Source organism: Papilio machaon, chromosome 17, assembly GCF_912999745.1.
Source record: "Papilio machaon chromosome 17, ilPapMach1.1, whole genome shotgun sequence".
Classification (NCBI taxonomy): Eukaryota; Metazoa; Arthropoda; class Insecta; order Lepidoptera; family Papilionidae; genus Papilio; species Papilio machaon.
The window spans coordinates 1,060,198-1,075,931 of NC_060002.1; the positions used below are offsets into that span (position 1 = coordinate 1,060,198).

Below are 15,734 nucleotides of genomic sequence, written 5' to 3' on the forward strand. Positions count from 1 at the left end.
TGTTTTTTTTAAAAAAAAAAACAGAGAACTATATTTTCGGTGCAAATGCTATTGCAATGTAAATTAGGTGGAAGTGGAAATGCACCTTAAAACGAATTTTTCTTACAACATTTTATAAATGACAACATTACTACTGCAAACTAGAATGACACGTAATAATGATTCCTTTATGAACAAAACAAAATAAATTATTGGTTACTATGGTTACAAGTATATAAAATTATATTTATGCAATAGTATAATCAAATCGTACGTGCGTAATTTTACATTCGAATAAACAGACAAACTTAGATAACATTTGCACTAAAATCCATAATTGGAATCGCTTTCATAATTTTACCTCCCCCCGCACCTAAACAGCGCAAAATGATCCAATGATTCATGAATTTCAACACAAAGTGAGATTGTTCATTTTCCGGCCCTGCGGGGGTTGCCTCCCCTTCTCCAATGGGGGGTTTGGAAGGCACAAAGGCGGCTCGGGGCTTTGATCACGAAGCGGCATCGACACATATTTTTTTCCTTATGTTTTATGATTTCGGAATATTGTTTGAAAACTGACACGATACACACAATACAGAAATGTTTTGTAAGAATTTTATGTACGATTCTTACGAGTTTTATTTAAATTTGTTATGTACAATAATTTTATACTTTAGTCAAAGTAAATAGGAGTCGAAAAGTTTATATTATGTTCAATTTTTATTGTTACGTATGTATCCCTAGTAATTTTAGTATATTCAAGATGAAGCGTAAGGTCGATTTTTTAGATTTAAACTTCTAGTTCTAGTTAGCCGCATTGCGTACTTGACTCAATCTAGACCACTGCAGCATTTGATGTAACCACACCCTTATAACTTCAGTCAACATAATTGAACAACTATATACGTGGTTTTAGTCCCAAGATGGATGTTTTCTATCCAGCCATATATATCCAGTTAACTTAATAACTTTTGATTTAAATTACATACACATTTCTATGTTAAAAGTGCTATTAATTGAAGATAGTCTTTTATTATTTATGCTTATTTAGTTGTTATTTACAGAATTTTTAATATTTTTTTTATAAGAGAAAGGGGCAAACGAGCAACGGACTGCCTAAAATTATTTGAATCGACGCCCATGGACATCCGCAACGTCAGAGAATGATGCGTTGCCGGCCTTTAAGGAAGGTATGCGCTCTTTTATTGAAGGCCCCTAATTCATAACTGTTTGGAAATACGTAATACGTTAAGATATGTATTTTTTACTACACTTTAATTATTATTTTTTAGTTTTTTTTACACTAGAGGAACTGCAGATGTATTGCCGTTCTTTTACATGAAGGTACGTTTGTTTCTTGATGGAACTAGAGTCATTGTCACATACATCAGCTCAAAAAAGTGTTTATAATACGAAGTAACTATTAGTGTTAATTTGTGTACACATTTTTGTTTAGTTAATCATTCCCTTGACATTTAGCTGCAGGCTCACTTTAGAGGCAAAATAACCACAAGTTGGTTACGTCATAGCGTGTGTACGGATATGTACACATTTTTGCATCACTAAAAAATCTACCACATTCAGAATATCTGAGGTTGACTTTCAGAATAAATTTAGTATACGTAATCTTCACAAAGCTACTGCTAAGTGAACCTTAAATGACTGTGAAAGTCAGTAAAATGTTTTCAGCAAAATAAAAGGGCTGATTTTATATTGTTTATTTTTGCTTTGTATTTAAATATTGATATTTCGTAAATTATAAGTTACTAAAAAACAATAACTGTTCAATTATAACTGAATCTTAAATCTCTATTGAAAGTAAAGTTGTTTTAACTATTTGATTACAATAGGGTTGCCTCTTTAGAATTTATTTACATTCAATTATTTCAGAGTCTATTATTATTACAGCCAATAAAATAAGGAATTTAACTCATAAAATTATTGTTTAATAACCTTCTTATTGCTACTGTTTTTAAGATAATATATTCAATCCAATCAAAATATGAATGGACTCATTTAAAAAAAATATTATGTCAATTTATTGTTTTAAATTGCTGTGTGTTTCTATTGCTATACCACTCATACAAAAACATATTAAAATCTTCTCACTCTCTTTGTAAAATGAGAGATAGTAATGTTTTATACATGTAGTTTATTAGTGGAGATACAATTAAAAAATCTATTATGAATCAGTTTAGAGTTATTTCTTGTTACTGTAATAACATAGCAATTCATATTTTAAAATATTCCGTTTTTTTTCATAGAAATTTTTAAATAATCACATGTGTTCCGAATTAATCAAAACATTTATCTATCATTAACCAACCTTTTTGGTCAATAGAATTAAAGATTTAAACTATTTTATAAGTTCTAAGTCAACACTTAAAAACTATTTATAATAAAAAAGATTTACGCTTTAAATATTGTGAGTAGATGAAACATTTAACATATCTAATCTAGTCCCAACAGACTTAAATATAACATCAACTTCATCTATAACATGCCCATATTTAATCAACATCTAACCAATGTAGTGTACTTCTCATTCAATACAAATTCATCGCACAATATAAACAACAAACTAGACCTCACAATTCAACTAACCACCTCTGACAACCTTGAAATTATTCACAAACTAGACAATCCACTACCTACTTTATTCCTTACTCTATAAAGTTTTAAATCAAACACGTCTCTAACAAATAGAGTCAACAATGACCTTGCATGTCATCACCTGAATCATAATGTTGAATACAAGCTATATTACAACTCTAACACATACTATATTTTCCTATTGTAATGAATGAAATGGTGCCACTCTATATACCTAATTACGGTGTACATTAATAAATCATAGAGAATGCAAATAATGTTAATCTTTCGATTTGTTAGTTTAGATGACTTTCAAATAAATAAAGCAAATTAAAGCGATCAGATGTGAAATAAAAAATTTCGAGAAGAGTAAATTTGCCAGAAAACCAAATGATGAACGAAGTCTGTACATTAAAGTGATGATCACAACAACGATGCAACGACTAAGCCATGAGTGGGTCGGTGTGAGACTAGATACCGAGGCTCACGACATCGAGGCGAGGTTTGCTGTGCTATGGAGTTTACATGACGGAGTGCGCCGCCTACGCCGCATGCTCACTCTCCGCGGAGGGCGGAGGGCCGAGGGCCGAAAGGTGATGGCCTGAGGGAGTCGTGAACAGCAGCGCAGGCGACGCGTGAGCTCTGCGCGCGTGAGCCATGCGCCGTGCGCGCCACCAACAACCACAAAGCCGATGAAGAGCAAAACGAATGTACAGGCTGACGACTCACCGAAATGAGACGTTATATTGCCATGGCCGTTGGCCAGTGGCAAGGCCGTCACCAAGTCTTGAACTAAAAAACAACGTCCACCTTTAAACATTGCATACAATATAACAACTATAATTACTTAATCTAACAATCCTTATAATACCCGCCGCTTAACAAAACGGTACAGAAACTTCATTAAGTTTGCCTAACGTAACATTAGAAATTATCAATTCGTGGCGGTACGAATTACATCTAGGTAAAACATAATTTTAATTTTAATCGATGCTTCTTATCATTCTATTTCACTTTTCATACAATTTAAAAACTTATTCCAGTCGTAATAGCTTTATTATCACTTAAATAGGTCAAAGTGATAACAGCGCTACGCTCTGATAAGAATCTTATTGGAACTTAGCTATACCAGGGTCGACTACACTATGTCAATGTTATTTCTGCTTGCCAAATACGCAATGAAATAAATATCTTTAGATATGAATGACTAATAACTTACCCGAGCTAAAATGTGACCTTTTGATGTCTCCATTTTCAGAATCTCCATCTAGTGGTCGTTTTCTGGAGTCCGTAATTTCCGGACTGGGGCAAGTATCCATTCCTGTGTCAGCGGCCATGTTGAATTTCAGGGCAAAACTCTAAACTTCTTTAGCATAATTCCCATTACGTAATTGCTTCAGAATGCGTTTACGGATGCGGCACTATGCATTATTAAAACATTTTCAGATACACTTAACACTTAAACAACTAAAACTTAGAGGTTTGAAGTTTGAATAATCTAATACTAAAATATAAGGAGAGAAGTGACACTATATTTATTACGTCTAAATGTTATGTGAACGTTTGCCGATACTGCTCTGCGGCTGTTGTGTATGGCGCATGGCCAACGTGAAATTATTTGCAAATGCGGCCTGTAATGTTGGCAGCACTGTCTTTTGACAGCTCCCAGCTGATTACTATAGTGATGTGAATATACCTGATTTTTTGGAATTTTGTATTTAAGAATAGTAATTTTTACACTATACAAGACTTTTGTACAGCTTCAAGTTTGCATCTTGACGTTAACAAAGGCAACATTTTTATATAATGAGTCTCAAAAATAGCTTCCCGTTCCAATAGCTGCATTACCCGGGGTCCAAAAAAAAGCGATATTAAATTAAAATCTACGGCTTTCGTATTAATGATCTAAAACGCAAAAATTTGCACAGTATATCATGTAAAAAAGACATCAAAGTTATATACAATTACTATATTAAAATCTCTAAAATATTCATTCACACATCTGAAATTACATGCTTAAACGATTTATTTGTATGTAATATTTTTTCCAGTGCCTAAAGTACTTTATAATGACATAATTTTAGACTAGATATTAGGTATTACTTTAACAGTAGTTGTCGCCATCAACAACAACTTCTTTAGTACGAATTGGCCGGCTCCCCCGGTAAAATACCGCGTCCCTTTCCCGTCCTTTAAAGATAGGCAACGCATCTGTAATTGCGGATGTCTATAGGCGGTCTGTTTTCGCTATTTCAGTGTATCGCTCGTTTGCCACCTTTATGATATAAAAAAGACCATTAACTTTTTTGCACACGCGTTTCGAAATTAAAAGTTTACAATAAAAATAAAGTTCCTTAGCACATCACTATTGATAAAATACTGAAGGTCATTTGACAGCTACTATAATCACTCGCAACTATATTCACTTTGTACGCATTTTTTATGTTCTGTTTAAAAATAGGCGGTCTTTTTATACTTTTCTTATTATAACATGAAAACAAACTAGTATACACTTAAAGTAGACGTGAAAGAATCATTTTTATTTATACTAATTTTAAATGTTTTGAAAAATAACTTTAGAATATTAATAAATAATCTGTATTTATGTAATGCGGACAAAAGTAATTTTTATATCATTAACCTAATTATAAATTTTATAAGTGTATTAGTTGGCTTTAGCTCAATATTTGAGTAGAAACTGTGTTGTAAGATTACATCTAAAATCTGGGTCAAGGTACAAAACTTTTTCTAAATGCTTTTTATGAAAAAGTGAAAGGTCAAAAATCTTTGCCGTCGCGGTTATTTCACCATTTTATTAAAAAAAACCGGTCAAAATACACACTCATAAAATCCTTGTCATACAAACACATGAAAGAGTAATAAATAGAAAAATAATATTTATTTTAAAAAATTTAACGCATTTTACGTTTATGTATTTACATTTTAGAAAAATGTCTTATTTATACTCTGTGTTAAGGATCGAATTGTGACAAATTCTCATACAGGAATAATAAGCAACAATCATTCTTATAAAACTAATCTTTAATATATCGCAATTAATCGGTATAAAATGTATTGTACATTAGAGATTGGGTTAGCAGAAAACAGTCGGGACAAATCTTTATTTAAAATAAACATAAACACAGATGTACATCTATATATAATGCAAGCGACATAAAATATTTACAATTCCTGTAGTAAATTTTATTTTATTTATATTAAATTTTTACAATTAGTTTTGATCGTTATGTAAAATCAAATTTCTTCAACTTCAAGACACATTTTTTATGGTCTAACTGCAAAAATCACCAGTTGTTGTATACTTACGGAGTCTCATGGTAACAAATGATTTAAGAGTCCATTTGTTTGGCTATTTTAATCTAACACAATATTAAGAGAATTCCAAATCAGACGGGTAATTAAAAAAAATAAATTACATGGATTTTTTAGGTTATCTTTTTTTTATGAACTACGTCTCTATGACTACGTGACTGGCTGAATCATATGTTTGTCAATTAAGTAAAAAAAAGTCTATTGTAGTTTTGTATAGTTAGTTACTATGTTATTATTGATAATATGCATGCACATTAAGTAAAATGCCCTGAAAACATCAAATATAATTATAGAAGTTTTCAGATATCTTGGCGAGTATTAACTTCGCACGAGTCGTCTTGCAGAACAATATAAGATGTGAGATGTAGCAGGATGCGGAGGCCAAGATATTTGAAAATAACTATACCAAATAATAAATCAATTATAGTAAATGCTTTTAATTACAGATTATATGAGGAAAAGTAAATAATGTATATAATCTAAGCGTTGAAAATGTTAAAAAATAAATATAGAAAAAAAAACATGATATGTAAACTAAAATATCTTACAATATCATGCATTTATTCGTGGATTGCAATATTAACATTATGCAGTAATTAAAAAAACAAGAATTCATTAAGCATTCGTTTATATTAGGTTATTTTATTTAACTTTCCTTTTTTGTAACTCCATGATAGTGCACAGTGAAGTATATTTGTAGTGAATTTTGAGGAATCATTGAGAAGCTTTTATGAAATATATTACGAGTTGGTTTCCACTGTAAAACACCCATAAAAAATATTATTATCTCAGTCTTCTCCAGGAAAATGAGCAGGATTAGCATAACAGTGGAAGCCGACTCTAAATAATACACAACAAGTATCTAAGCTTTCATTACCTAATTAATATTCAACATTATTTTTGCTTTATAATCAAATATCAGTTAGCATATAAAAAAATTAACCAATTTATCTAAATTGTATAAAGCTTTCTTAAGCAAATAAAAAAAAAATAATGTGTATTTTTATATAAAAAATGACTGAATCCCGACATATAAAACCTTCTTTTGAGGTATATTTTGCACATTATAGTGCCGGTGATGGTAAAATGACAACTTGGCTTGGAACTAAATGGTATGTCAACCACCAGGAGAGTAACGGTTGGGTGATAGCTACGAACAACAAGAAGTATACTCTTCGTTTAGTCCCTCCAGCTGTGGGTTTAGACCAGTTATCAGCATAAGGATTAGGTGAAGAATAAGCATCCGGGTAACCATAACTCGGTTGCTCAGGTCCAGGTGCACCTGAGAGTAATTGCAGTCGAAGGGTTTTCACCTGAAATATAATACAAGATTTTGTTATTTATTTTAAAATGTCGTAGAATTAAAAAAAAACTTTATTAGTAGCCTATGTTTTCTACGAGACTGTTCTACATCTGTGCCAAATTTCATCAAGATTTGTTGAGCTGTTCCGGAGATACCTTCTAACAAACATTCGCATCTTTTATATATATAAAAGAAAGTCGTGTTAGTTACACTATTTATAACTCAAGATTGGTCGAACTGATTTAGCTGAAAATTGATGGGGAGGTAGCTTAGAACTAGGAGACGGACATAGGAACTTTTTTATCTTGTGTGCATTTTTTTTATTCCGCGCGAACGAAGTCGCGGGTAAACGCTAGTTTATAATATTAGTAAGAAGGAAAGTGACCATCTATTTTCTCAAAATTGAACAATGATTTATAAGTACCGAAGATATGACTGACATTTACAATATGACAGTATTTTAAAGGACATTTTATTTCAAATCAAATTATTTACGTACCAAATAGATTACTAAACCTCATGCCAACATTAAACAGCTTGTTGGTGACACTGAACATATTAAATAATAATATACTGTGACAATTACTCACCAGAAAATAAGATAAGGCAAAACTGCTGTACACCAAACAGCAATAATATCCTGTCTTGCCGAGTATCAAACCAGCGAGGAGACTACCGATCATGATGATGTATTTATAACCAGAATATGCCAACAAATCCAAAGTTTTGAGGTTAGTTGTCGTGTTTGTTATATACAATGTCACCAAATATAAGATCATTTCAAAGATAATATATGCAAGTGCACTTGATGCTTGTATACCGATCTGTTCAGGGGAAAATCTATGCTGGAGACCTGGAATAGATTGCATAGAGAAAGTTAACTGGCATACTCCGAAATGTTATCACTTAGACAGTCTGTTACTTTATAAATTATAGTGAATTCCTATTGTATATTGTTCTAGAAATAATTACACTCAAAAGGGTGTAAAAGCAGATTGAATAGCAAAAATAGGTAAAAGAATGTGAAAATTTAGAGATTTTTAAACAGAACTCTTAACACAATAAAAATCTATCCAATCACATAAAGACAACAGTACATGTTATATAAAAAAAATCATCTCAAATGTACTTAAAGCTTAGAGGTCTAGTTCTAGATCTATTATTTAAGTGTTTAAGCATATTGTAATTAAGCTCTCTTCTTACTACAGTTGAACCTGAATTAGCAAGAAATCTCTATAAGCAAGAGTCATTTTCAGGTACAATCTCCAAAAGCGAGAAACTCTGGTAAGAGAGGAATTTCTAGAAGCGAGAAAAACATTGTGGTCTTTTGGACTCTAGCTTTTGTAGTTTGAGCCGTTTATAAAAAAGAGAAAAGTATTACCGAGCATAAATCCTGCTAACAATACATAAGTTACATAGCCCATTGAAGGTATGTAGAGATCTGGTGCGTTTATATCATAACGCGGCTGTACCGGTGTGTCCTGGTCATATTTCACCATCCAATCCTAAAAGAAAAATAATAGAAATGTTTTAGTTTGAAAAAAAAAAAAAAGAAAATAATTTTATAGATAGATAATTTGTTAACACTTGGTATACGAGCATATTCGCTCCCGTATTACGCGTGGTGCGTTCAAATTGGTAAAACATATCTTGTACGTTCTGGAGCTACGAATTTTATTGAAGATGAAATAACTCAGTGAAAGACTGAGTAACGACAGTTAGAATTTGTAGTAAGAAAAAATGGAAAGCACCTAACAACGCATATAATGTCACAGATCCATGTAATTGTACGTATTTCGTAGATTTTTGGTGGTAAGCAGGTATGCACAATAAACATGTGTAGAAGGAACAGAGGGGTTTAGTGGGTATGCTTCCCATCAGGAAGAGAATTCCATATATCTAACGCGTCCCCCCCAGGGCACAGAGTATGCAAAAAGCATTCCCCTCTAAACGCTCTATTGACAGACTGCAAAAAATTTAAAAATACGTAGCCCGCATACCAAGTGTTAATAAGAGTCAAGGAAAGGTAATTTTCATTACTACGCTAGTTTAATAACTAATGTATTGCTACATTTGATAAAAGACTTTACCTACCTTATGTGTGTATGGAAACATGATTAATAATAGCTTCTTTATGACATAACGTGTGTCCACAGCAAAATAATATCTTAGCCGTGACACAGGTACGTAGCGACCAATCTCACGTTGTACCACTTCACGACCTTGAGCGGCCAATTGGTTACCATATTGTAAAGCCATATCCTGAAACCGGCCACATTTTATTGTTTAGTTATTTATTAAACATTGTTACTTAGCTCAATGGCCAGACTGAACAACTGAGAGAGACCAGGTATTTTTTAGTAGACATAAGAAATTACATCATTAATTCCAAGACTGATCAAGGGTAGATAGGAGACCCAGTGAGGGTGTATAATGGTGGAAAATAAAGTAAAGAGTTCTCAAGTTGAAGAAGAAATATAGCACCAAATGTATCAACAAAATTAGTAGAATTTTAAAAGTTTTCTATGAGAGAAAAAAGTATGGGAATGTCTATTAGACAATTTACTTAAAAATCTTAATTTAAAAAAAATATCAAGAGAAATGTTTACCTGTACTGCAGGCTGTTGCAAAAAGGAACCAATTTGGGCTGGTGATGCCATTGGTGCATGACCATAACCACTTGCATAACTTAAATCTGAAATTAGAGTATGTGATTATACATTTTAAAAACGTAAGTAATTATTTCACTGTATTATTATTCATTTAAATGAAATTGTTCACTATTTTTGATTTTCATTTCTTAAATAGTCTATTTAATTCTCCCACAACTCAGATTCTACTCATATTTCTATACTTCCATGTTTTTTTTCTTTAAAAAAACACACACTATTACCATTGAGTACTTACTTCCAGATGGTTCTGTTGCAGCAAAATCCTGTCCATGATCTAATTCTATTCCCTCTTGGTATGGCGGTGGAGGTCCGGCAGGTGGATATCCAGGATTGTACATAGGGTTGGGGCTGTACTGCGGAACCGGTGAGGGCGCCCCCATAGCCGAAACATCACTGACTCTTTTCGCCTTTCTTGGACCGCCTGAAAGACTAACTAAACAAAACAAAATCTATATATATAAAGTACAAGATCAACACAGTTGCCGTATCTTGATTATTAATATAATACGTATAACAATGATGAAGTGCTTTAAGTCGTGCAGACAAAATATCTCGAAAAGTAACAGTTGAAAACATGTGATAATACAATGGAATTATCTGCAACTTACCGTTTCTAGAAGCGTTGAAATTCATGTTTTTAGCAATATCAGGTCAAATGAAAAGAATTATCATAATAAAAGTTCGGTTAAATTAATTTACTTTATACTTTGATTGAAACACATCATCAACGTCAACTTCCGATTTGTCTTATATTCTGATATTATGATTTTGACATTTGACATTAAGATTGGTTTTACGCAATTTTACTTATTGGTTTAAATTTGGTCAGGAATCATAAAAAAAATCGTTCGTCGTGTATCATAATTCATAACTAGTGAGAGACGAGAAAGTTTACAAAAAAGTTATCTCTTTCCATAGTGAATTCACTACTACACGAATATGTGGAATAAGGGAAAGACATATTAAAGGAGTGATGAGATGAGCCATAATCGTGCCCGAAAACTTGTAATTTTCGCATTTAAGTTATGGCTTTAGAGCTACGATTTAGGATTTATACGAGCCAAATTGTTTGTTTTAATTTACTTGTAGATTAAAGGTCCGAAATCAATCAAATTCAAATCTTTTTACTCTGTAAAATCTTGGTGTTGACAACTTGACATTGACATTTTCTTTATTTATCATTATCATCTCATCAGCTAATATTTTGATTTTGCGTTTTCTCGAGATTTTAAAAAGGCAAAGATAACTTCATTTTCAAATTGAAAAATGGCTCTAACAAATGTCTTATTGTTGAGTCAGATTGCTGGTTATGTTATAGGCTTTATTTTGTCTTTATGTATCATTGTGCCTATGAGCATGCATCAGGATGAGTTTGGGTCGGTATCTTTGGTAATTTTTTTCATTTTTTGAATATCAAAGCTCAACTGGGCGTGTCACCAATTTGGTTTAAAATTGAAATTGATTAAATCGCATTTAAAACGAATCGGTGATTGATTGAATTTGTTTTGTCTATATTTTTCTAATATTTTGTCAACAGAGGCCACTGCCTATTGTTTTCAAAAGGTGCATGGCAAGAAGAGGATGGACAGCTGCTGGTGTCGTGGGCTTCACAGGCGTACTGCAATTATGTTATTGCTATTGGTGTACTCATGTTCATAGTGTGTCTTGTACAAATATATAGGTATGTTATATTTAATTATATTGCTGAAATGGAAAATATGTTATTTTTATCTAGTAAAGTATGTAAAATGGTCAAAGCAAGTGTTACTATTTTTTTTTAGATGTAATCATATTATTTTTCTTCAATAGTCTTATAACATGAAGATTTTTCCTCTTTTACATACAAATCTTTATCATCAAATCTTGTTTCAGACTGTCTATATTCATGTATAAAGGACAAGACAGCTCCTTCCTCTCTGCATTCATAGAGGCAGTTGGCTGCATGACTCTCTGCGGACTAGCTGTATCTGCCGCATGTCTTGTGACCCTGGGATTTATGAACTGGTGTCAGATTATTGTTGAGAGGTTCCCAAGGTAAATGTATTAATTTTTTTTAATTTAGGAACTAATATCTAGGTTTTTACTATAATATAGTTTAGAATAGATCAGGATTTCCTAAAGTCAAGAACTTAAAACATTGCTAATTCTCACTCTCTCTTCTATTGACCTAAGTCAGAATGAAAAATAATAATAATTGATCTTAAAAGTGGGTAACTTGGCCATGGGGGGTCTGAGGTAACAGTTCATTATGGAAAAGGGGTCACTTGTCCAAAATAGTTTGGGATCCATGGAATAGATGAATGATCCATACTCTTTACTTATAAATTAGGATTTTGGCATGTCACAATTTATGTAGGTCTAAAAAATTATTTAATGTCATTTAAAATTATTGTCCTGTTTTAGTTGTGAGGATGCTGCAGGTCAAGATATTGATAAGAGAGATAAAATATCCACCAATGGATTTTATATTGAAATGGGAACAGCTCAAGTAAGTATATTTTAGTAAAATTTATTAGTAGTTTCTTTTTTCAAATTATAATTATACTCGCTGTGGTCCACGACTCCATCCGCGCGGAATTAAAAAAAAGTTATAAGTAGCCTATGTGTTCGTCTCGACTGTTCTACATCTGTAAAAATCCCATCAAGATCCGTTGAGCCACTTCGGAGATACCTTCAAACATACATCCATCTACCCATCCATCTAAACATTCGCATTTATAATATTTGTAAGATTTGTATGTAAAACGAAAATTTAATTTGGGTAATTTTCTAACAGTTTGGTGCATGGGGTGCATTCGCGACATGGGTAGGTCTTGCGGTATTTTCCACATTGAAAGTGTGTCGGTACCATCAGCTGCAGAACATCCAGGTTTCAATGTACAGGGAACGGCAGCGCTTGGTCAATGAAAATGAATCGCCCACAGCAGTGGAAGGCAGGTCCACACCTCCACTACGTTAAAATTTATTGTTAAGTGATGTTTTACACATTTAAATTCAAAGAAAGAAGTGTAAAAGCTTTTAATATTATCATTAAACTTTTACAAATGTAAACAAAAGCTTTCTTTATCTATATTTACTAATATTAAAAAAAAAAGATTTTACTTTCTTTTTTAATGTGTGTGTTGTTTACTTTCTATTTTAAATTATAATTATATGTGATATTTAATTTATGATTTAAACTTTTATTTAAAGATACCTATAAGAAAATTGTTATTAAAATTTAGGTGAAGTCAATATATTTTTTTTTTTGTATAAAATAATATTAATCTTTTTTAGTTCATAATGTGATGTGTACAAAATAATTGTAAAATATTTTCAACAAGAAAATTACCATTTAGATATTGTTTGAATTAATGAAAATAACTTTCTCCAATTTTCTATACACATTTGTCACAATAATGTACCATTACAATATTTTTATACATATAAGGTGGGTATAGACTAGAGCATTTAGTTGTAACAAAACAACGAGCCGCTCTATGATATGTTGTTGTGAATCACCCTTTCACGAACCAGACGCGCTTTGGAAACTATGTTTTTACCTGTATCATATCATTTGTTAAAACGTTACATTACATAGAAATGCTTGAGAAAATGCTCTAGTGTATATTCACCTTTAGTTACAGTTTCAAGGTATTGTTGAATATAAATGATAGTTTAATTTCTTATATAATTAGAAATTTCGAAAAAACTTAACTTATTTTTACATATTTTCCATAACTAATATAGAAAAGAGCTAAAACACGTACATTTGTAGCACTCACTCTGATGAAAGTCCCCGATGGACTAAAAACTAATCGGTGCCTACACTGGATAAGTGCACGTGAGTGTTTTAGCAGTTTTCTATATTAGTTAATGATAATGTCTCATGCAAGTTTGAATAATTTAATATATGTAATAATTTGAGTTACTTGTTGGGTCTTTTTAGTGTGACTAAAAAGTGAAAAACTGTCTTACTACAATAATAATATATAACTGTCTTACTTACATAACAATACTTTAAATACATAGTGTTAAATACAAAGTGTCATATATAATTTGGTTATATACTAATACATAGATTTGGATATCAAAACGGATCATAAACCACTTGTCTGATTATACTCAGCAATAAACTTTGGCATGGTTAGAGTTACTAAACATTTATTTTTTAATGCACTTGTATATGTAAAAAGACATTGATATTAGTTATTTGAGAATTAGGGTCTTTGATATAAAAGATAATTTCTAATTCCAATTTTATTGATTTGATGATTATTTCAAGATTTTCAACAATTTAAATGTTTTCAAATATTTGATCTCATTGAAACATTTCATCACGCAATTTTTTTTTATAATGTAAATAATATAATGTAACAGTAGAATGAAATCGTTCGATATATGTATAACATATAAATGAAATGTTGGAAATTGAAAATAAAGAAAATTTTATAGAAAACTTATGTTTTATTAATATTAATCTATGATCACATACAGATTAAATAATACTACAATAAATGACAAGAATCGATTGAAACTTTAAATAACTAGCTAAAAAATAATCAGTCTAAAAATTAATGATAAATTGAGAATGGATAAATTAATTTCCGGGGATGTGTTCATTATGTTTCTTCATCAAATGGACCCTGAGGTACCTCAGCTGTGAGAAGCGATGGCCGCAGTGCGAGCAGGTGTAGTGGTGTATGGTATGTGTGTTCTGATGACGGCGCAGATCATCCAGCACATTGAAGCGGCGGCCGCACGTTTGGCAGACCAGCAACCGGTCCTCCGAGTGGCGCTTCATGTGACGCAGCAGATGCGTGCGCCAGCGGAACGAGCGGCTGCATTCGCTGCAAGGCCACTTCTTCGTGTCTAGATGGATCTGCTCATGGCTGTATAGGTTTGCTCGCGTGCAGAACGTCTTCAGGCAGTACTTGCACTCGAAGGACTTCTTTTTGCCCTCGTGTACGGCAGTTATGTGCTGCGTCAGAACTTGCTTGTTGCGGAACTTTTTGTTACACAAGTCGCATTCCATTTCTTCAAATTGGTGCGAATTCTTGACGTGATAGGAGTAACTGGACGAGGCGGTGAACACCCGGGGGCAGTACTTGCAGCGGCGCGGCCGTATCTTCCTCTTGACCTTTAGTTTGTCGACGCTCTCCATGAATATCTCGATGTTGTCGACATGTTTGCTGGGCCCGTTGATCTCGAGCGGCGCATCGAGGTCCTCGCTCACTTCACTTAGCGCAAGCTCCTTGTCTCGTTGATTTTCTTGCAAGTCTTTAATCGCTATGGAAACTGCATCTGATATTTGCTGCTTGCTGACTTGTGAACTCCTGGGTCTTCTAGTTCTTTTTTGTGTGGTTTCTTTTTTATTACGCGGTTTAGGAGTGCATGTTTTGTCGTTATTAGTTTGGCGCTTTTTTTTCTCCGTCGGTTTTTTCGCGGGTTCTGAATTTTTAGTTTTTTTAGCGGTTTCTGTTTTTTTGGCATTTTCCGCCAGATTAGGCTTTTCAGTTTTTTCCCCAGGTTCTGCATTCGTAACTTGTTTCGCAGGTTCTGTGGTTTTAAATTTTTCCAACAGTTTTGTCTGTCTAGGTTTCCTTACAGGTTTTTCTTCTTCGTATTCATCGTCGTCGTCGCTTATGACGTACAGAAATGGATCGCGTTCGCGGAAAGGAAGCAAATCTTCCGAATGCATAGATATCAAGTGTTCCGGGTAATCCTCCTCGCTCTGTTTGGTGCCGCAGTATTCGCAAATTTTTCTGTTGTCTGAGCCTTCCATATACTGGTTGGATCCAACAGATAGCCCAACAAATTCTATGGAATCCTGACACCTGTAACAAATCAGGCTCGTCAACTAAACAAAATGTAAT

At 32.7% G+C, this 15,734-nt stretch overlaps 4 protein-coding genes across 4 annotated transcripts in view; 1 reads left to right on the plus strand and 3 right to left on the minus strand.

Moving 5' to 3' along the window:
• LOC106708856 (RNA-binding protein Pasilla) overlaps nt 1–4,180 on the minus strand; it is a 48,473-nt gene extending 44,293 nt beyond the window's left edge. Inside the window, exons 1-2 of the mRNA XM_014500437.2 lie at nt 3,791–4,180; nt 3,301–3,363 (exon numbers count right to left, since the gene is read on the minus strand). Coding sequence (XP_014355923.2) covers nt 3,301–3,363; nt 3,791–3,908 — 181 coding nt within the window. The 5' untranslated portion in view covers nt 3,909–4,180. The remainder of the gene's footprint in view (nt 1–3,300; nt 3,364–3,790) is intronic.
• A 2,725-nt stretch (nt 4,181–6,905) lies between these two features.
• LOC106708728 (protein YIF1B) lies at nt 6,906–10,620 on the minus strand. Its single transcript, XM_014500274.2, has 7 exons — nt 10,488–10,620; nt 10,115–10,312; nt 9,817–9,902; nt 9,302–9,469; nt 8,589–8,712; nt 7,798–8,060; nt 6,906–7,217 (listed from the first exon to the last, which is right to left on the minus strand). Exons 1-7 carry the CDS (start codon nt 10,510–10,512, stop codon nt 6,969–6,971), a joined length of 1,113 nt encoding a protein of 370 aa, XP_014355760.1. The 5' UTR covers nt 10,513–10,620; the 3' UTR covers nt 6,906–6,968.
• Nucleotides 10,621–11,074: 454 nt separating this feature from the next.
• Nucleotides 11,075–12,877, plus strand: LOC106708782 (transmembrane protein 179). The gene is made up of 5 exons (XM_045681922.1): nt 11,075–11,255; nt 11,417–11,560; nt 11,752–11,913; nt 12,283–12,367; nt 12,656–12,877. Exons 1-5 carry the CDS (start codon nt 11,146–11,148, stop codon nt 12,836–12,838), a joined length of 684 nt encoding a protein of 227 aa, XP_045537878.1. The 5' UTR covers nt 11,075–11,145; the 3' UTR covers nt 12,839–12,877.
• Nucleotides 12,878–14,413: 1,536 nt separating this feature from the next.
• On the minus strand, nt 14,414–15,720 carry LOC106708869 (zinc finger protein 37 homolog). Its single transcript, XM_014500454.2, has one exon. It carries the CDS (start codon nt 15,641–15,643, stop codon nt 14,459–14,461), a length of 1,185 nt encoding a protein of 394 aa, XP_014355940.2. The 5' UTR covers nt 15,644–15,720; the 3' UTR covers nt 14,414–14,458.
• Between the last annotated feature and the right edge of the window lie 14 nt (nt 15,721–15,734).

What these genes read in the sequence shown, in the direction of transcription:
- LOC106708869 (XM_014500454.2), bottom strand. Translation starts at nt 15,643, where the DNA reads ATGGAAGGCTCAGACAACAGAAAAATTTGCGAATACTGCGGCACCAAA.
- LOC106708728 (XM_014500274.2), bottom strand. Translation starts at nt 10,512, where the DNA reads ATGAATTTCAACGCTTCTAGAAACG. An exon ending in TGCAACAGCCTGCAGTACAG is followed by an intron (nt 9,470 to 9,816) that starts GTAAACATTTCT and finishes GGCCGGTTTCAG; the next exon opens with GATATGGCTTTACAATATGG. An exon ending in TGTTTCCATACACACATAAG is followed by an intron (nt 8,713 to 9,301) that starts GTAGGTAAAGTC and finishes TTTTTCTTTTAG; the next exon opens with GATTGGATGGTGAAATATGA.
- LOC106708782 (XM_045681922.1), top strand. Translation starts at nt 11,146, where the DNA reads ATGGCTCTAACAAATGTCTTATTGTTGAGTCAGATTGCTGGTTATGTT. An exon ending in ATTGTTGAGAGGTTCCCAAG is followed by an intron (nt 11,914 to 12,282) that starts GTAAATGTATTA and finishes GTCCTGTTTTAG; the next exon opens with TTGTGAGGATGCTGCAGGTC. An exon ending in TTGAAATGGGAACAGCTCAA is followed by an intron (nt 12,368 to 12,655) that starts GTAAGTATATTT and finishes ATTTTCTAACAG; the next exon opens with TTTGGTGCATGGGGTGCATT.